General features: G+C 47.6%; 1 protein-coding gene across 2 annotated transcripts in view; it reads left to right on the top strand.

The window, feature by feature from the left end:
- The window catches only part of SLC1A3 (solute carrier family 1 member 3), a 73,357-nt gene that overhangs the window by 42,537 nt on the left and 10,202 nt on the right, over positions 1 to 20,618 (top strand). For both annotated transcript variants that reach the window (XM_059694925.1, XM_059694926.1), the window contains exons 4-5: positions 14,794 to 14,998; positions 18,268 to 18,310. In XM_059694925.1, the coding sequence (XP_059550908.1) occupies positions 14,794 to 14,998; positions 18,268 to 18,310 (248 nt within the window). The remainder of the gene's footprint in view (positions 1 to 14,793; positions 14,999 to 18,267; positions 18,311 to 20,618) is intronic.

Raw genomic sequence — 20,618 nt, 5'->3', positions numbered from 1 at the left:
CAGCAGCAGGTGTGCGGTTACACACACAGAGCGAGATTCACTCCAGCACCGCCGCCCCCCCCCCCCCCCCCCACGGAGTCCCGGAGCTGCCCAGGGCGCTGCATGGCCTCCGCTCTGAGTTACAAGAAAGAAACCCGATCCCGCGCTGTGTTGCTGACACGCTGAGTCACATGCTCCCCTGTTCTCCCCGGGGGGACCGGGGCGTCCGCGCGAGGGGAAGAAAATGTCACCGACAATGCTCCTGGGCACCGGGCAACACTACAGCTCCCACCCCGAGAAGCTGAGCCTGAACGAGAGGCACTCGCCCGCCCTCCGCAGGCTTCAGAATGGCGAGGGCGGGGCCTGGGGATGGAAATGCGTCCTGGGAGCTGCTTCCCAGGGCCCCTCCCGGAGGGACGTGCCGTGACCTCCTACAAACCCTGGCCTCCCTGCGCTGCGGAGTCCTGGGGAGTCCGTTCCGCCCCGGTTGGGCGGGGCTGCGGGGGGGGGGGGGTCTGCACGCTCCTCGCTTCTCGGCAGCTGCTTGCAATAATAAATGTGACCAGATGCGAGGTGTTGGGCGGCCTGGCGAAGGGCACTCGTCTTCGAATTTGGGGCTATTTCGTGATTCATCATGGAAGCTTCACCAGCCTTCATGCCCTCGACATGTCCCGGTGTTCGCGTACATGCCCAACCTCTGACCCACGCTTCCCCCACAGCTCTCCCAGCCTGTTGACTGGCTCTGACGCCACCGCCGCTCAAACCTTGGCTCGCAGAGTCCGGTCTGGTAGCCATGCTCGGGCAGGTCCAACCTGGCACTGCTGTGGGCTCCTTCCTTCTCTGCCGTGGCTTTTCCATCGCCCCTGACCGCCAAGCCCAGGGTTGCCGGAACTTGTGTTTATAGGTTATTCCCTTTCCCCACGCTCCCTCTCTTCTCCTGCCCCCACGCCCCCGAGTGTGGCTCACCCCACACCGCGGTGCCTGCCCAACACTGTGCTCCTCACGGGCCCAGCATGGAAAGCAAGCACCAGGTTGTAGTTCCAGCCACAGCCCTGGGCCTGGCATATAGTAAGTGCTCAATAAATCTGTCTCAAATGAGCCAAGTGTGATGACCGAAGAAAAATGCAAAAAGTTCCTGTTTTCTTATTCATCAAATCAGCTCCACCGACAGAAGACAGTCACTTCTGAAGGGGCCTTACACCCCTGCAGGGCTGCTGGGAACATGCAGAACCCTGTGCAAACAGCAAGCCCAGTGAGTGGTTATGAGAAGCCGGGGGAAATGCTCTCAGGCCTCACTCACAGCACGAGGAGGGGGGTGGGGGTGCAGCTTGCGTACTTCTCCCATTCATCTCACTCTTACCCAGTTTATCTCCCTACTTGAAATACTTGACATTTCTGCTCATGTGAGAGTTAGTCCACCGCATTCCTGGGGCAGTCACGTGGGCTCTGGCTTCCTAAGACTGTGGATGCACTTCTCAGGGGCACTTCCTTTATTTTCCCGGTCAGACCTTGCACAGCTCTGCTTTCCCTGACGGCATCTGCCGTGTGTTTTCATGCTTCGTTCCCTTCCGTGTCCTCACTGCACGGGGCTCTGGGTCACGCCCGGTCACTGTTGCCTGTTGTCACTCATTCATTCATGCATTCAGTATGGCGCCCCTCCAGGCAGGGTGCTGGGTGCTGAGGAAAGGGGTCTCAAATCTCTTAAACATGGACTCCAGCCCCGGATCTTCCATTTCTGCGGGGAGACGAGATGTTTCCCTCTGAAATAGAAGAGGGCCAGCCTGGTCGTGCAGAGCGTGTGACCAAAGAAGCAGAGGCTCGCTCCGGCTGCATTTGCCTGTGCTAATCCCTGTTTGGGTCAAGAACACAGACTTTCCAGATCCGTTTCTGTACAGTTGCAGCACTGACTAGCTCTGGGGGAAGGCGCTCCGGCATTCAAGGTTCATTTATGGGGTGGAAATAACAGTCGTTGTCTCAATAGAGACTTGCCATCCATGCCAAATGGGGGACCCCAGAGGGAGCTCATGGCAATCACGGCAGTGGGTGGTAGGTGGACGGTAGGCGCTGCCCCAATGTGAGCGATGGCTGCCACTCTCACTCCACTTCAGTGCTGTCAACATCAAGTTCAAAGACCTTTGGCTTCCCTGCGGGAGAGTATCGGGTGTGAGGCCTTTCTCGCTTGGGCATCTGGGGTCCATCTAGGGAGGATCATTTCCTCACCTTGGCCAGGTCAGCTGATGGCATTCTCCTTGACCAAGCCTTGGCTCTGTACTAATTGGTGGCCTGTTTCGGGGATCATATTGCTTGCCCGTCCACCTCCTTTTAGCCGACTTGCTCCTTCCTAAGTCATGCTCACTGCAGTTTGTCAGTGATTCTAGACAAGAAAACTGCTTGGAGATGACCCCGAGTAAACAATCGAAGTCACTATATTTTTCTGTGTAAGAACAAAAAAATCCATTTGCCAAGAAAGCTTGTGACCTTCCAAGATTGGGAGAACTTCATTTGTCATAAACGGAACCAGTTTCGAGTTAGTGAGTTAGAGCAGCGCTTGAAACTGCTTCGCAAAAGACCGTGGGGAAGCTTTCATTCTGCCAAGCCTCACCACAGCGACTGGTGTCATTCCGTACATCACTGAACTTCTTGGTTCCGTGGCCTTCCTCTCCAAACCTGGAGCTCCTCCGCCATGGCTAAGCCCCAGTTTTAGGCATTTAATTGTGGCTTTTTGATGACAGACTTGGTTTCCAAGGGTGTTTGCAGGTCCCCTGTGGGATCATGGTCTCTACAGTCAAGATTCCCTAGCAGTCAGATGTGTCCAAGTTAGAAACAACGCCACATGGTTCACTGAGCCTGGGACAGAGCCTGGCACACAATCACTCTCAATAATTCGCTGTCAGTGTATGAGAACGTTGGTGTTGCCATTCAGATTGTGTTACTCTCTTCCACCTTAAAGTAGCAAAATGATCGTCTTGCTTGCACATTTATTCTTTGGTCAGTGACATTTTTTTCTTTCACCTGCATGATAATTGCTAGCAGTTATTAATTATAAAAGACAGGCCGGTCATTGAACAGACATTCAGACATACTTGTTATCCCTTCTGCTACATCATTGTTATCTGTGTTTTACAGATGAGGAAACTTCCCAAGGCCACCCGCCCCCGCCCCCCCCCCCCCCCCAGCAAGTGCTGAGTCAGCATTCATACTCAGATCTGTTTGTCACTAAAGCCCCCTCTCTCTGTAAGGCCATGCAACCCCTAATGTGGTGTGGCCTCTGCACCATTTGTATAGAATCAGTTTATAATGCGCAAGTGCATCTGTTGCCTTAATTTCCGCCTGTGATAAAAAGCCTGTTCTCCACATGAACAGAGTATGATCCACAATTTTCTCATACTTGTGCACTTAACTTATGCCGTGTGTGGTTGGACATTTGGTTATTTGGTGAGAATATGACTTCTTTACTCAACAAAAGAACTTTCTGAGGTTATCCCAGCACTAGTGGCGGTGATGAGCTCTTGTTGTAGTACATGTTACATAAAAGCCATGGATGTGTGGGTTAGGTACAGTTGCTTAATTAGTCTCACCCACTGAATCTGCAGACTTTGTCATTCATGCTCTATTCTCAATAGCTATTGAGTCTCTACTGTGATAGCCACTGGGCATATAGAAATAGAGACCATCACGTGTATTTATAGTTGAAGAACTAGACCCTGGAAAGTCATAAGCTGATAGGGTATTGCGGAAGGAGTAAAGATGAATGAAAGGCATTACTTTTTTTCCGAGTTCAGCTTTTTATTGAACGTGTTACAAAAGAGGTTTGGTCAAAAAGACCAAAAGCCTATGTCATCATCAGATTCCTCAGATTCTTCTTTCTTTGCTTCCACTTTGTCCTCCTCAGCTAGGACGGCCGGGGTGGAGGGGACAGAACCTCCTGCTGGGGCAGCCCCAGCTGCTGGGCAGGTCCACCAGCCCCTACATCGCAGAGGAGGCTCCTGATGTTGACATTGGCCAGAGCCTTTGCAGACAAGCTTGGCCAGAAAGGCTCCACATTTACCCTGGCTGCTTTAACTAGGGCATGGACCTCATTCTCCCCGACCCTCACCTCATCATCCTGAAGGATGAGGGCTGAGTAGAAGCAGGTGAGCTCCCAGACCATGGGCTACAAGGAATCTCTTTGTGTTTTTAAAATACTTCCTATAATGACATTTTGCTGTAGAATCCCTGATACAGTTTGTTTTCATTATTCTGAAAATATTCGAGTCTTCGGTAATACCTTTGACAATAAAATAGAACCTAATAAAACAGTGAAGGAGATTTTTCAACTGGCTGAACATGTGGACCTAGTGAGGGCTTAAGGCTCCATGTCAACTTGGGAAGATGCCTGGTAAAGTACCTGGTGGATTTTTAAAAAATCCTGTTCTGTTCCTTTTTTTTCTTTTTTTTTAAAACAACAACTTTAAGACCTAGCTCCTTATAACCCTTATACATGGTGCTTTTAGATGACGTAAGTCCCCCCAAGGTAGTTTCTACCACGTGTCTATGGTCATGATTAAAAATTACTTCAATAGGCTGCGATGCTGGACGGAAACCAACAAGATGAAATTGAGCAGGGAATAAACGTTCATTCCTGCTTTTAGACGCACAAGGCAATTTCGCAATTGCAGGATGGGGAGCAACTGGGCTTGGCAGCAGTTCCTGGGACTAAAAGCTCAATATGAACCAACAGTGGGATGTGGTGGCTAACAAGAATACAGACAGTCGTGTGCTTCCTCCGTAGAATTAATAGCTCACTGTACCGGTCACGCTGCATCGGGAGTCATTTGTTCAGTTCCGAGAACGTTCGGGAGCAACTTTGACAAAGCAGAGGAGCTGCTAGGAGGGTGTTGAATCCAATCCAAGACACATTTATTGGACCCCTGTGTGGGGCAGGCCGTTTGCTAACCAGTGTGGAGAAGAATGATGGGAAGAGACTGCCAGTCTCTAGCCTCAAGGAGTTGAACATTTAAATAGAGAGGCCGGCAGGTACATACATGACTGTAAAACGAAGCAGACTATGAAGCCAAGAAGCACCAAAGAAGTGCTGTGGGAATTCGGGACCAGCGGCAGAATGTCCACAGGACAGAGGAAGCCCTGAAAGCAACGATGCAGAGACAGGGAAACCGAGGCAGGTCTAGACTGCCTGGAAGGGTAGGGGAGGACTCCGTAGGAAATGGAGCTGAGGAGGAAGGTGTGGACCGGAGCACAAGGCCCTGACTGGCAGGCAGCGGGAGGGATTATGAATGGGTGAGCATCTGGAAATAACGATAGGTGAGGACCAGGTGAAGAAATGAGGTGTGCTCAGTCTGAAGAAAAGAACGCCCTGGGAATGGGGACCAGACTTGCTCTGTGTTCCTCCAGAAGCAAACATGTTTTATCTCAGGGCAAGAGGGTTATAAGGAACCAGATTTCGGTTCTTTTTAAGAAATCAAAGCTGCCCAACAACGACTAGCTAGTCTCGGCGAAGGTGAGTGCCATCGTGGGTAGGCTGAGCGAGAGTTTGAAGGCGACGCTCTGCAGGGAATGTGGGGAGGGGTGCTGTGGCTTCCGCAAGAGGCCTGGGGGTTCTAGGAATGACCCACGGCCTCCCCCAACATGTGGTGACCCATTGTTGAGTTTTCTTTCTTCTTCCTTAGGTTACCCATGAGTATATCAGCCCCTGAATAAAGCTGGCAGGTCTTGACTCTCAGTTCAGTGAGATGTCAGACTACCTCAACCCGGGCAGCCCAGTGCTTTGCCGTAGCGACGCCTCATCATCGCTTTGCTTTCTAGCACATGTGCTATCCTTTCCTAGTGTGATATGTGGCGGCCCTTTCAAATAGGAACTTAACAGGTTTTTGCGAGTCTTCCCCACTAGTTGAATGAAATGCAAATCAACAACTGATACAGGTCCCGTGCAAAGAAGACTTAATTTATAAAGAATCTCCCGCCCTAACCGGTTTGGCTTAGTGGATAGAGCGTTGGCCTGCGGACTGGAGGGTCCCAGGTTCGATTCCGGTCAAGGGCATGTACCTTGGTTGCGGGCACATCCCCAGTAGGGGGTGTGCAGGAGGCAGCTGATCAGTGGTTCTCTCTCATTGATGTTCCTCTCCCTTCCTCTCTGTAAAAAATCAATAAAATATTTTTTTTTTAAAAAAAGAATCTCCGGGGCAGTAGGTGTAGAGTTTACACAGTGGGTTCTGGAGGCGGAAAGACTTTAGTTCAAATGCCAGCCATGCCAGTTATAGCTGTGTGGGGTCGTGACCCCTTTGGCGGTCGAACTACCCTTTCACAGGGGTCACCTAAGACCATCTTGCATATCAGATATTTACATTATGATTCATAACAGTAGCAACATTATAGTTATGAAGTAGCAATGAAAATAATTTTATGGTTGGGTCACAACATGAGGAACTGTATTTAAACGGCCAAAAGGTTGAGAACCACTGACTTAGCCGGTGCCTGGCAGTATCAGATCCAGTTACACGTACTGAGTTCTCACATTTTGCAGTGGTGTTCCAAGGAGCCCTTCAGAGCTAAAAGAATTCTTCACAAAACGGAAACATCACCATCGTCATGGCTAACGTATATGTGCCAAGTATTGTTCTGAGGCATCACACGTTGAACTCATTTAATCCTCAGAACAACCCTATAAAGTAAATACTGTTATGATCCCTCATTTACTGGGATACTGAGAAGTTACCTATCTTGACCAGTCCACGCTAATACATGAGGGAGCCAGGGTTCACACCAAGCAAACTATCGAGTTATTTCAACCACTTCCTAACAGTTTCAAATTTGGGAAACAAGCAAATATTCCTACTTTCTTCCCAGTTTCATTCCAAATACTCTGCTGTATAAATTTCAAGTAGTTTTATTTGTTCAGGGCTGTTTCACATTAATATCTTTTTAAGTCTGTCTTACTACACTAAAACACAAGGGCCCTAATGACCATGTCTTGGGCCAGAGCATTGAGAAGGTCCGTAATAAAAGTAGAGTGATGCATAAATAAGTGAAAAAAATTAATTAGAGAAACAGTTAATATAGCCACTTTTAAACAATATATTTTTATTGATTTCAGAGAGGAAGGGAGAAATAGAAACATCAATGATGAGAGAGAATCATTGATTGGCTGCCTCCTGCATACCCCCTACTGGGGATCGAGCCCAAAACCCAGGCATGTGCCCTGACTGGGAATCGAACCGTGACCTCCTGGTTCATAGGTCAACACTCAACCACTGAGACACACCAGCTGACCTCTCTTTCTCTGTCTTATCATTTAGTGTTTCCAGATATCCCTCAAATGTACCCACCCACTAGTTGTTGTCAAACACTGGTGGCTGCATCCTTACCCACCCTACCCATAAATTCCAAGTTAAAGAATAATCTTACCAATCCAATCCATGCTACCTCAGTCTCACATCAACCAAACGCCATTCCCACATCCTTGCTCTGGCACCCTCCTAGATCCCTGAAGAATATTCAGGGTAAGTGAAGTTTGATGTAAGGGACTGCCTCTAATTTTTTTTTTTGGAGAATTTTTGGGAATTCCTAAATACCGCTGGGGGAAAAAATCAAGATATGAAGCTGAGACTCACATAGAAACTATGTACATAAGTGTTACAAAACTAAAGGAGAATGTGTGAAAACACTCCTGTCTATAGAAGGGAAAGTCCTCTGGGTGTTGTGCTATTGCTGGTGGAATATACCAGGAGTAATCCAGTCCATTGTTGGGGCCAAAAATGCAGCTTTTCCTGTTCTAGCGGGAGAGTGTTCTCTCACCTTCAGTGAGGCCGAGGTGAGGGGGAAGGGGGGACCAACCGAGTTTACCATGGTCCTTTCCACTCTGTGAAGCGATACTGTGTTCATTGTTTGGGTCAGGTGGCTGGGAATGTAACCTCTCGCTTTGTGGGTGCAACTATTCCTTTATAGATTAGATAAGAACAACTGATGAACTTTTAAATATTGAGAAAGCTAATCAGAACTGAAAGGGGGAGGGCTCTTGGCCACAGCCCAGTAAATATGCCGACTGAGATAAAAGCACCTACTGAACTTTTTCTCCGTCCCATACCTCTTGCTCTTTAGTCTCCCCCTCTTCTCTTTCTCCTTCCTCTCTCCTCCTGCCTGTCAATGTATCGCCACAATCTTCTCTTCCTTCTCGTATCAACTCCAACTCTATCCTCAAAGACTTAATTTTGCACACTCCCTTAACTGGCCAAAATGTGGACTTAAATTTTGTAAATTTTATTCTTTTATACTAATACTTTCTGGATTTAATTTGGAAAATAGCTGTGGGGAGCCCATTTTATTCTCACTTGTCTCTTTTTATATAAGAAACGAGAGGCTCGGTGCACGACATTCATGCACTTGGGGGGGGGGCGGGGGTCCCTCAGCCCGGCCCGCGCCCTCTGGCAGTCCAGGACCCCTCAGGGGATGTCTGCCTGCCAGCTTAGGCCCACTCCAGAAGCCTGGCTCACTGTTCCTTAGCTCTGCCTTGGAGGCAGGAGAGGCTCCCGCCACCATCACTATGCTCTCCAGCCGTAAGCCCAGCTTCTGGCTGAGTGGTGCTCCCCCTGTGGGAGCACACTGACCACCAGGGGACAGCTCCTGCGTTGAGCATCTGCCACCTGGTGGTCAGTGCACATCATAGTGACCGGTCGTTCCACCATTCGGTCTATTTGCATATTAGAGTTTATTATATAGGATAGGATATGTCTTTTAAAAATATCTCCATTTCAGTTTCAGGCAACAATCTTAGCCTCAATCCATTCAGAGTTGTCAGGTTGGTTCTGCTTCCAGAATCTTTTGGTGGCAAAGAATTGGGGGTGGAGGTGGACATAGGGTCACACAGTTTGTGCACCTCCTTTGGCCCCAGGAATCTCTGCTTCAGCTCTTCTGGGAATCAGGGCCAGGCTGCATTGGGGTGTGTGTGTGTGTGTGTGTGTGTGTGTGTGTGTGTGTCATTTTTTTATTTTTATTGATTTCAGGGAGCAAGGGTGAGGGAGAGAGAGATAGAAACATCAATGAGAGAATCATGGATCGGCTGCCTCCTGCACACCCCCTACCAGGGATCGAACCTACAACCTGGGCATGTGCCCTCACTGGGAATCGAACTGTGACCTCCTGGTTCATAGATCGACACTCAACCACTGAGCCACACCAGCCGGGCCTCATGGGTTTTTAATGTCCATCTGTTGCTTTGAGTTGCTAGGAGGCTTTTCTTCTGTGACAGACAGACCTTCCGCAGGAAGAACAGGCACCCCCAGAGGCTGCCAGGCTCTGCAGTCCACTTGCGGCGCCTTTTGCTGAGCTCCGAGCAGGTCGGCCCAGTGGGAGAGTCCGGTCCCGTCGGCATTCTGCGGCTGGGCCGTGCTGTCTCCGTCAGCCTCTCCCTCAGGTTCCTCAGGACCCAGCGCATAAAGGCCTTTTCCCCAGCAAGGAGCACATTGCAGAGCCAAAGGGGCTCTTCAGGAGATGACACACTCCTCCCGCCTTGGCTGGTTGTAAATCATGATTCTTTGGGGGAGAGAGGAGGAGGGGGTTCGGTCCCTGGCCCTCCAAGAACCTCCTCTCATTAAATCAAAGCAATTTGCTGCTCTCCACGCGCTCTTCCTCCTGTGGAGGAAGTCAGCTCACGGTCCCATGGCGGTCCTGCCCCGCGGGTGCTGGTGGCTGGCCCACCGCACGTCGGCGTGTCTCCCCGTAGATTTCCCCTTCCAGAGCCAGGCTTCCCAGGTACAACCAGGAGGTGGTCTGCTGGGCCCCTTGTCCCCGCTGCCCAGGCCGCACTTCTAGCTGCTGTTCTCCGTGGCCCCGGGCTCCTCCGTGTTGGCAGGAGGACAGCGATCCTTTGTGCGGGGCTGCTACCATGAGGTGACCGAAGAAAGGGCCTTGGTCCGGCTGGCAGCTGTTGCGAACCGGGACTGCCAGCTCCTCCTGGCCCGCCGCCTCTCCCTCTTGCTCCGCTGAGCGCACATAAAGGAGGCGGATTGCCCCGGGCTCCTCTGCAGAAAAGCATCTTGTGCAGCGCATTCCGATGCCCTGAGCGAAGGACGGGCTCTGTGCGGGCCCACGGGCATCTAAGCCCCCGCTCAGCGGGCTTGCGGGCAGCGTGGCCGGCGAGAGGGCATTTCAGAGCGGGCCTCCTGCGCGGGGCGGGGCGCTGGCTGCGAGGAAGAGGAAGGAGGAGGAAGGCCTGTGGCGGCCTGTCTGGCAGGCCCACTGCTGGACCGATGGCTGGGCCGGTTGCAAGGCTCCGGTGGGCTGTGATGAGGGCTGCCGGATGAAGGCTGGTGTGGATAAGAGCAAAGCCGGGCGCTCAGAGGGCCTCAGCGGCCGGTCACCCCAAGAAGCAGTCCCACCCCGGAGGTTAGGGCAAAGCTCCTTGTTTTGGAGGTACCAGCAGTTGACTTGGGGCCGCAGCCGCCCTGTAGGAGAGTTCATGTTCAGGGGGTGCCTGTAACCAGGGAAAAGGGATCGTCTGCCTGGTCCTACCAGAGTGAGGGTCAAAGGTGATCGATGGGACTTGTTCTGCCACGAATACGACTGTCCGCTCCAGTGCTGTTTTCATTGAACTGTCTTCCAAAAGAGAACGTTTCCCTTCCCCTTCCCCACCCCTTCCTTTCACTAGCGAACACTAGCGCTGGAGGGAAGACTTTTGTTGACAAGTTTGAAGGGTCAGATTTAAAAATCAATTTGCCTGACAAACTCAAGCAGTGAGTCTGTAAGGAGGCCTCCCGGTCATTGCAGTATAACCTCATAAAACAAGAGGTGTTAGAGGCCGACGAAATGTCGAGGTCTGTGATGCTAGAAGCAGCCACGGCGGAAGGAAGCCTGGGACAGTGTGAAAGGGTTTGTGTTTAATTGGCTGTGAATGCCACAGCACCGTGCTCAACTCTGTGGAGATGGTTTCAACTCTTCACTAAGCATCACCCATTACCCGCAGTTCCAGGAAGCAAACCTTTTCTAAAACTTGTTCCCTTGTTACAACGTTCATGGAATTTCTGCTCACGTGAATTGACCAGGTGCCAGAGGTCAGCACACTCATCCTTGGTCTGTATGAGTGAGACACAAGAAGGCGGCTTCTTGGGGGCGGTGGGCACCCGAGGTCATAGGAAGAGAAGATGCTAGAAGACCAGAGCGCATGGTTCCTTTTGAAAGTCTCTACCATTACCTGATGGGGTATATATCAGTGTTTGCAAGCTTTTCATTTTGTTTGCCAGAACCGATAAATAAAATATAAATGTATTTACACTGTGACCTGGCCACACTCCACACACACACACACACACACACACACACACACAGCTTAAATAATGTTTCACAGAACTGAGGCTTACGGAGGTCATACAGTACCAGGGCCAAAAGCGGGAACCAGGTGGTCTAACCTCAGAGCCTGAACTCTTTATCACTGTGGCATAATTTTTTTTTTTTTTTTAAAGAATGTGCTTCTAAAATAGCCAGCGATTGGCTGTAAGTAATTTGAAATACTGCCTTTTAGGTTAAGCCCAGGGGCTATAACCTGCTTATAAATTGTGATTCAATATTCCCAACAACTTCTAACCTAGCTTTTAAAGATTTGCCTTGTGTACCAGACACATAGAATCATAGAACTTTACTTTTGTATTTTTTTTACAATCTAGTCTAGAAGGAGTCCAGAAGGAGATACTTTAGTGAAAAGAATACACTATAGCTATAGGCAGAGACTCCAAGGGGTTTGTTTCATGCCCACCCCCAGCCCCTCACTGCCTTTCCTCTGAGCTCTTGGGCCCTCTGGCTCACTCACCTTCCAGAAAGGTCCCGTGTGCACTTGCTCCAGCATTGGGCTGCTGCTGTAGGACACAAGACCCCAGTTTTCGATCTGTAGCTATAAAGTGTACTGTATTTTCAGAGTTCACCTTTCTGACTTAAAAGGGAAAAAAAGACACCACCTTATATTCAGATGAATATGGTCCATGCTAGAGCTCAGCCTTGAGTCCCCTTGCTGTGAGTTTGCCTATCTTGAAATTCTAGGAGGGTTGAGAGCAGGCGGCTTTCATCAGATGAGTGTTTGAGAAGCCCACCGTGGAGAAAGGGTACATCTAAAATAAAATAAAAACGGAAACAACAATATTCTGGAACCAGCAGCTGCCATCCCCCCTCTTCCGTTGTTTCTGGGCCCGATCCAATGGCCCTGCACGAGCGCTGGAACGCAGTGAGGATGAGAAAGACGGTTCATAACAGAGGGCGCCTTCATTAGAGTTCATGTTTCAAAGCCAGGGACAGGAAGCATCGGACGACACGCTGTGAGACACATTGATGTGTGGGACATAGGTTTTTTAGCAGAGGGAGAATAAAGTCCATACAAATCATAGAGCCTGGGGAACTTGACATTATTTATGTATTATTCTGTAATTCTTGGCTGAATACATATTTTATTTATCCAAGAAACTATGCTAAATATTATGTCAGAAGAAATCTGACTTAAAATATAGACTTGCAGACTTCCACATATATATTTATGAAACACTTTCCCCATCTCCGCCCAAAAAAACCCATGAATTTGGTGTACATATGTTGTGCCGAACTGATTGCCAAAAGACTGTCTTCATACATAAAAAGGCAAATGCATATGAACCCATTTGCATCAAGAAACTCTCTTCCACTCCTGTCTTCTCAAAGTGACTGCGGCCTACAATACCCAGCTCTCTGAGTAGCTCTAGGTCAGGAACAGAGGGCAGGAGCGTCAGGGAAGAGATGGTGTGAGGGGGGACCGGCACACAGAGGAGAAGGTGGGAGGGAAAGAAGCATCTCGGAGGAAGAAAGTACTGCTGCCTGGTACTCCTAGCAGAGATGCGCAGCTTATTGCGTCCGTGCCGCCCACTGGCCGAAGAAGCGCAGGCTTCGGTGGTGACAAGCTCAGCCAGTGATGGGAAGGAGAGAGGCCCCTCCTGAAGAAAAGTATTTGAAGCAGAGCGAAGTCAAGATGTTTTTGAGACGTGGTTCAGACGAGGATGAAACAGGGCATGGGATACTCAGAAAACAGATTAGCTCATTTTTAATGCTGAAGTGTTGAAGTAGCGTCATCCCAATAAATGGATACTTACCCCTAGGGCAAAGACTCAAGAAGCCAAGTTCATACACTAAAGCCAGAGTTGGCCTCCTGGTTCGTGGGAGCTGTAATTAGTTTTTTCAGGGGCAGAGGGTACAGTAAACTCAGTCACATAAGATCTGGGTTCACGTTCCCACTCCATTTTACTTGGTGTGAACTAGGGCCTCAGAGAGTTACTTAATTGTCTTTTAATCTGCCTTATAGGTTGTGGTTAGAAATAAGAATATATCAGGTACTAAGCAAGTGCTTACTATGAAAAGGATAAGTGATATGATTCAAATACAAATGAAATTATAAATGGAAGTTCATGGCTTCGATTCCCACATAAGCTCATTACCATTGTATTAAGATTTGAGGGCAAATCCAGCCAGTTATCTGGCAGTCATGGACATGATTTTTTCATACTTTACCTTACTCTAAATATTTTGGTATGAACAGGTCACTACCTAAATGTTAAGCCACTATTAGAATCTGATACTGATCATTTAATTATAATATAACCTTTTCATGTACTATTTCTAGAAACACCATTTTAAATAGTACAATAAACTATAATTGGATTATCCTGTGATTTTACTGTTTTCATGGGAGGAAAAAGAGGGAAGGCAGAAACTAGCTAATGAAACAGAAGAGCCCATAATCTTATCTTTTGAGATTTTTGTGTCCTTTGCATGGTTTTTTCCATCCAGAGAGGCATTAAGACCTGATCCATTTGACAGGAAACCTTAAAGGTCATGCCTCCTAAGATAACACCTTGCCTGAGGTAATCTGTGAGCCTGTCCTGAAAGTGAGGAGAAGAATGTTTAACATGACATGAGGTACTCCAGGCCTGTGGAACAAGGTGATGGGAAGCAGGGTCCAAAAATGAGGACCCCACCCAAATACTTCTTTATAAAAGGTTTTGAATAGATGAGATTAAATGAAACAGCAGAGAAGCAATTGGAGAACTTAGGCCTTATAATTCCATTGTACTTTAAATACAAATTGAAGAACTCTAGCTGGTTTGGCTCAGTGGGTAGAGTGTTGGCCTGTGGACTGAAAGGTCCCAGGTTCGATTCTGGTCAAGGGCACATGCCTGGGTTGCAGGCTCAATCCCCAGCAGGGGACATACAGGGGGCAGACAATCCATGATTCTCTCTCATCATTGATGTTTCTATTTCTCTCTCCCTCTCCCTTCCTCTCTGAAATCAATGAAAATATATTTTAAAAATAATAATAATAATTCAATGGCAGTTAATCTGTGTGAGTCACCACAGTGCTTGGATTTGAGATATGCTTAGATTATCTTGCCTGAAAATGTTTGTAAGTCTCTCTCTCTCTCTTCATCCACGAACACATACATGTACACACACACACACACACACACACACACAACATACTACTTACTATTCACACTCATAGCTTCTCCAACTACTGGTAGTGGTAACCGAGGAAAGAACTTTATAGCTTTTTTAAATCTTCAAGAGACACGTGAAATCAACTCTTGAGGCAGAAAACGGGTGATTGTGTGTTTGCGGGGCAGCTGGTGCTTGGCGTTTCCCCTTCACCTGAGATGCCCTAATTAAATTTGGCGCCAAGTTCTCATACATGTATGAAATCCCATTGTCAGGTGGGATGAGCGTAGGGAAGTGTAGAAGGAGATACTGTTCCCACTCCCTTTTGCTGGAGAATTCCCTGGACTGACTTCCTGAAAATCTTCTGTTTGCCTTCACCAGGAATGGCGGCTCTGGATAGAAAGGCATCGGGGAAGATGGGAATGCGCGCTGTAGTCTATTACATGACTACGACCATCATTGCCGTGGTGATTGGCATAATCATTGTCATCATCATCCATCCTGGGAAGGGCACAAAGGAGCACATGCACAGAGAAGGCAAGGTTATACAAGTGACAGCTGCAGATGCCTTCCTGGACTTGATCAGGTACGTCCTCGCAAGCCCGTCCCGTCGGGTGCATTTTGACCACCCAACCCCTCTTATTTGGGGGAGCTAATCAAGCCCTGAAAGTGGGATCCAACTGAACCCGCCTTGCTGGGCTTAAAATGGCCACATCTTTACTTCGTTCTAACAGAAATTAAAGTTAGGATCCATTTCAGTCTTATGTAGAAGAGGTCAGAAGAGCAAGGAGTGGACATAGATGGATTTTGAGAGCCCTGCTTTTAGGATTTAAATCTGATCCCCTCTCAGCCCTGCAGCTCACCTTGGAATATTAATAATTCTTTACTTACTTTTCTCAAGTCTTGCTTTTTAAGGCTAGTTTTTTTACTCAAGTGTAGCCTGTTTACTGGACTCTTCTAATTCAGAACCCGTGATCTGTATTATCATTCATTATACATAACATTTCTTTCCAAAAGGGACTTTAGAGATCATCTAGTCATTCCTATTTCAAAGTTTTTGTTGTTGTTGTTGTTGTTGTTGTTTGTACTGTTTATGAGAAAGGAGTAGGCCGATCAGTAATAAAAGGTTAAAGGATGACTTCTTTCGCATTAGTTTCTGTACAAAACACACACTGATTACAATTGAGTCTTATTTAATATTGAAACAGACTTGGTGATAGAGTTGTTCTTACATGGAACTATGACATATGTCAAAGTTTGATCCTGGAACCTCCTGCTTGCTCTCTCTACCCTTGCATCAGTCAGGTCCTGGCAGGAAGCATATTGCATTTTCAAAAGGATCATTGAAAGGGGCTTGCACCCGTGCAGGCAGAGTTAAGGGAACTTATAAGGGATGGTGGGGCCCCAGGGGACTAACAGCAATAGGAAACTGTTCTGTTACTACCTCTAGTCTGAGGGATAAAGGCAGGAGCTGTTACTGGAACTCAGGAAGAGCTGTGGCCTTGGGAAAGGCCCTGGGGAGAGGAGCTATGGCTCTAGTGTAGAGGGAGGGAGCTGCTGCCCAACCTGGTAGAGAGAGAGCTGGAAGAATATGAACATCCACTTCTCCCTCTCCTACTCTGTGATCTTTCAGAGCGTCCCCCTAGACCAGTGATGGCGAACCTATGACACGCGTGTCAGAGGTGACACGCGAACTCATTTTTTTGGTTGATTTTTCTTTGTTAAATGGCATTTAAATATATAAAATAAATATCAAAAATATAAGTCTTTGTTTTACTATGGTTGCAAATATCAAAAAATTTCTAGATGTGACACGGCACCAGAGTTAAGTTAGGGTTTTTCAAAATGCTGACACACCAAGCTCAAAAGGTTTGCCATCATTGATCTAGACAAACCCAACAGGAAGCCATAGGCAAGAGAACCCACATGCTGTAGTCCTGTGTCAGCCTCCCAGGGCACAGAGCAGCATGGAGGGTGGATCTAGAAGGGCAAATGGAAGATATCCCAGCACAGGCCTCTAAATTCCCACCTGCTTGGCATCCCCACCCACCATGTAGCCCCACCCAGACTGTCAACCCCAAATCTAGCCCTTCCCTCCCTTCCTTACAAACTTATTGGCAACGTGACTGGTGTACCAATCCTAGATACCAACCCTATGGGGATCCCCATTGATCATCTGAAAAAAACTCCTCCTAGAGATTGTATTTCATATGCCAACTCAGCAACCGGGTCTGTGACAGGTGGATTCAACAGGGAGTTGGGGAGCAAAGGGCCTCTTTGGCCACACTTCTCAATTCCTGCTGTGGGTGACTTTGTACCGTCTGTATGTAAGCATGACCCAGCCCCACAGGGCCTCTTCTTGAAAGTCTTGTTCAGGGAGTTAATTGCAAAGATCTGGAGATAAAAAGCTACCCTATAAAATTTCATGTCATCCAATAGCTATCTCTTATTCTGTTCATACAGTTAATTAAGGCTTTTCACCATTTTTTTTTTCATAACTATTTATCCTCAGGTAGTTTGAATTAGAAGTATTTTATATAATCTTTTTCAGTACAATTTCTATTCCTTGTTTGAAGAGTTGGGATCTTGTCATTCCCACTCTGGCTGACCCATCAGAGTACCATATGTTCTGCCCTTCCTTGCTACAGTGATACCTATGTGACTAACCTACCCCCACCCAATCACGTGGCTTAAACATTCATCCTAGAATCTCCTGAACTCACATTTCTCTTGAGGTTTATAGAAGCAGAGCCGTAGAGTGTAGATGGGATAGGAAACAGGATGGTGTAGGCCAGCGGTTCTCAACCTGTGGGTCGCGACCCCTTTGGCGGTCGAACGACCCTTTCACAGGGGTCACCTATGACCATCCTGCATATCAGGTATTTACATGACAATTCATCACAGTAGCAACATTCCAGTGATGAAGTAGCAAAGAAAATAATGTTATGGTTGGGTCACAACATGAGGAACTGTATTTAAAGGGCCAGAAGGTTGAGAGCCACTGGTCTAGGCAGTAGGAAGAAAGGGATAAGAATTTATAAACTTCAAATATGACTTTGACAGTGTACCACTGCTACAATGTCAGACTCTACAACTGCCCGGGCCATGTCTCCTTTCCCCACAGTCTTCACTCTTGGAGCTCTTATCAGAGTGTAAGGCCATTTCCTCATGAAATAGATGAGTCACTGAGACCTAAATGGGTGCCATGACTTGACCAAGGTCACGCATCTGGTTAGAGACTCCTCAGCTAGAGTGTGGCTCCTTATCTTCTCCCTGCCATAAATTCAAACACTGCTCGGAGGAAGTGACAGATCTTACCACAGAGGCCTCAAGGTCAAATGGTGTGGTCCTTCCTCCCATTAGTCAACAGAAGAGCCTCAGAAGCTCCAGCAATTCAGTGTCAACGTCCCATCCCCCAGCGGACCTCCAGGAGGAACTCTTGGAGAACAAAATCCCACAGTCTGACCATGACATGGCACCATAACACAGTGGCCTTTACTGAATAATAACTGCAGTTAACCAGAATGCTTTTGACAAGAGGCATTTCTATTCTCGCTTTGATTCTTCCAAGGAACAGGGTTTTGATAATATAATGTCTGAACGAAGAACCCCATTGTCTGACAAGAGGACAGGTGAGTTAAATTTGGGACTTCCCTGAAAAATATGAACTACATGGGCCACACTTAGGGATGATCATATGCCGCATTTTAAGTCATAAAAGCTGCCAAAATCTTTCTCTGTTTCCATTTGCTGCTTAGCTCAATGCAGTTTTCCCTTAGGCAGAATGAAAAGGTAGTTAAGGCGTTAACTTATTATTTGGGAAAAATTTCCAAGTGACTGTTATCTTCTTTGCAGGAATATGTTCCCTCCAAATCTGGTGGAAGCCTGCTTTAAACAGGTAAACACTCTACAGCTACTAACAACCTTAGCAATTCCTCTGTGGCACACCAACACAGTGAGGCCCTCTTTTATATTTTACTAGGGGCCCGGTGCACAAAATTCGTGCACTGGGTGGGGGGGGGGGAGTGTCCCTCAGCCCAGCCTGCCCCCTCTCACATACTGGGAGCCCTCAGGCGTTGACCTCCATCTCCCTCCAATTGCAGGATCAGCCCCTTGCCCAGGCCTGACGCCTCTGGCCTAGGCGTCCGGCCTGGGCAGCGGGGACCCGCAGCTGCAGCGGCCCCACGATCGTGGGCTTCGCTTTAGGCCCAGGCAAGGGACCCCTAGCTCCCGGGACTGCCGGCTTCGACCATGCCCAGCTCCCATCGCTGGCTCCACCCCTACTTCCTGCTATCACTGGCCAGGGCGGAAAAGGCACCTGATTCTCCGATCATGGCTGGGGGGCAGGGCAAAGGCGGCCCCAGGGCCGCCTTTGCCCTGCCCCCCCAGCTCTTAGCTCCCCCCTGGGTTTCCAATCACTGTCAGTGGCAGGGGGCTTCTTCCTGCTTTCCCTTTCGCCTCCCTGCATTGTGCCTACATATGCAAATTAACCGCCATCTTGTTGGCAGTTAACTGCCAATCTTAGTTGGCAGTTAATTTGCATATAGCCCTGATTAGCCAATGAAAAGGGTAGCTCGTACGCCAATTACCATTTTTCTCTTTTATTAGTGTTGATTTTTGTCCATATCTCTGCAATAAGAAACAACGTCTCAACCAGATGGGAAAGTACTAGAGTTTTCTAATGAGTTTAGGAAGCAGGGGTGGGTCTTACCTTACACTGAATGCTTATTAGTTGTCAAATGCTGCATGTCTTACCTACAAAGAGCTTAATGAATCTCTGTTATTTATAAGAAGGCTAATCAGGACACTCCCTCTCTCTTCCCACCCCCACCTCCCACACACACAAGCCCACCAAGCAGGCAAACTCCAACATGAAATGCATTTCCAAGCTGTTTTAAAGGTTAGGGAGATTATTCAAGTTTCTGGATTTGATTTTTTAAAAATCAGTGGGCCATTTTTTAAAAAGTCTGCTAGAGGCTTATGGAGTCTAAAGGAGCAACCATATCAGAAGGAAATGGAATCTTTATGAACTGGACGCCACATAAGTATGACGGATGTCCTTGTCTTCATTTCATTGATGAGGCAGCTCATCTAGGATAACTCGGGGGTTATATGTATAACGGGCACAAGCTCTCACCAGTAGTAAATGACAGGCCCAGATTCACATCCATTGTATTAACTCCAAATTCTATCATCTTCCTGCTCCAACAATCTGCTCCCTAGGAAGGGATACCCCACCTGGAGGCTGTAGTGAGCTCCAGTTCCTGTTAGCCTCGGATATCCAAGCAACCCTTGGCCCTCTGTGTTTTGAATACAAATATATTTTACTGTGAGGGGAGAAACTCCGTAAAGTTCATTCTAACCTCACTTGAATAAAAAAAGCTTTGTTGTCCAGATATTAAAAGGGAAATAATTAGACTTTCTGGGTTCGATAATAGTTCCCAAACAGTTTTCCAGATGGCGTCAGTTTGCCCTCTGCTTATAGGGTTATAAGACCCTAACCCCTCTGCTTAGGATCAGTAAAGCAAACAAAACAAACTCCCAACTTCATGAAGGACCAAGTTTTAGACTTACAAGCCACCCTTTGTTTTCCTCCCCCTTTTTAAAAATTCTATTGACTATTTTTAATAGGTAATGCATGCGCACACTGCAAAATTCTAACAGAACCCTTTCTTTAAAAAAAAGAAAAGAAGAAGAAGAAGAAGAGAAGACCATGAGGCCAAAATCTAATTCCTTTTATTCAAAAACAACTGTAACCATAAATAAAAAACCCCTTTTCAATCTGACCAGCCAAACCCAGTACTCTGGGTCTGGCTCTTCTAGTTAGTCAGCTGGCACTGGGCGACATCAAAAATGCTGGTTTCTGGCAGCACTGGGGAAAGTGCTGATGACTCGTGGAGATTTCTTGCACTTGGTTTTGGATTCCCTTTACAGGATTTTGAAGGGGAAGCAAGTATATTTTCCCAGAAATTGCCTGTGGCTGCAATTTCTTCATCAACATGAAGGCCAGGAATTCTGCTCACATTAAAATCATAGAAGGATAGGGGCTTTATTTGGCAATACATTTTATTTAGTAATATACTTTATATCTCCTGTCTGGAACGTTTATGTGGAATTTATGGGGAAAGACCACCTTCTGAATAAAAGCAGAAATACCACTACGGACTTGAGAAGTGGGTTCAACTATTAATCAAGCACCTGTTCTT

This window comes from Myotis daubentonii, chromosome 4, assembly GCF_963259705.1.
Source record: "Myotis daubentonii chromosome 4, mMyoDau2.1, whole genome shotgun sequence".
Lineage (NCBI taxonomy): Eukaryota > Metazoa > Chordata > Mammalia > Chiroptera > Vespertilionidae > Myotis > Myotis daubentonii.
This window is presented reverse-complemented; position numbering and strand designations above follow the sequence as displayed.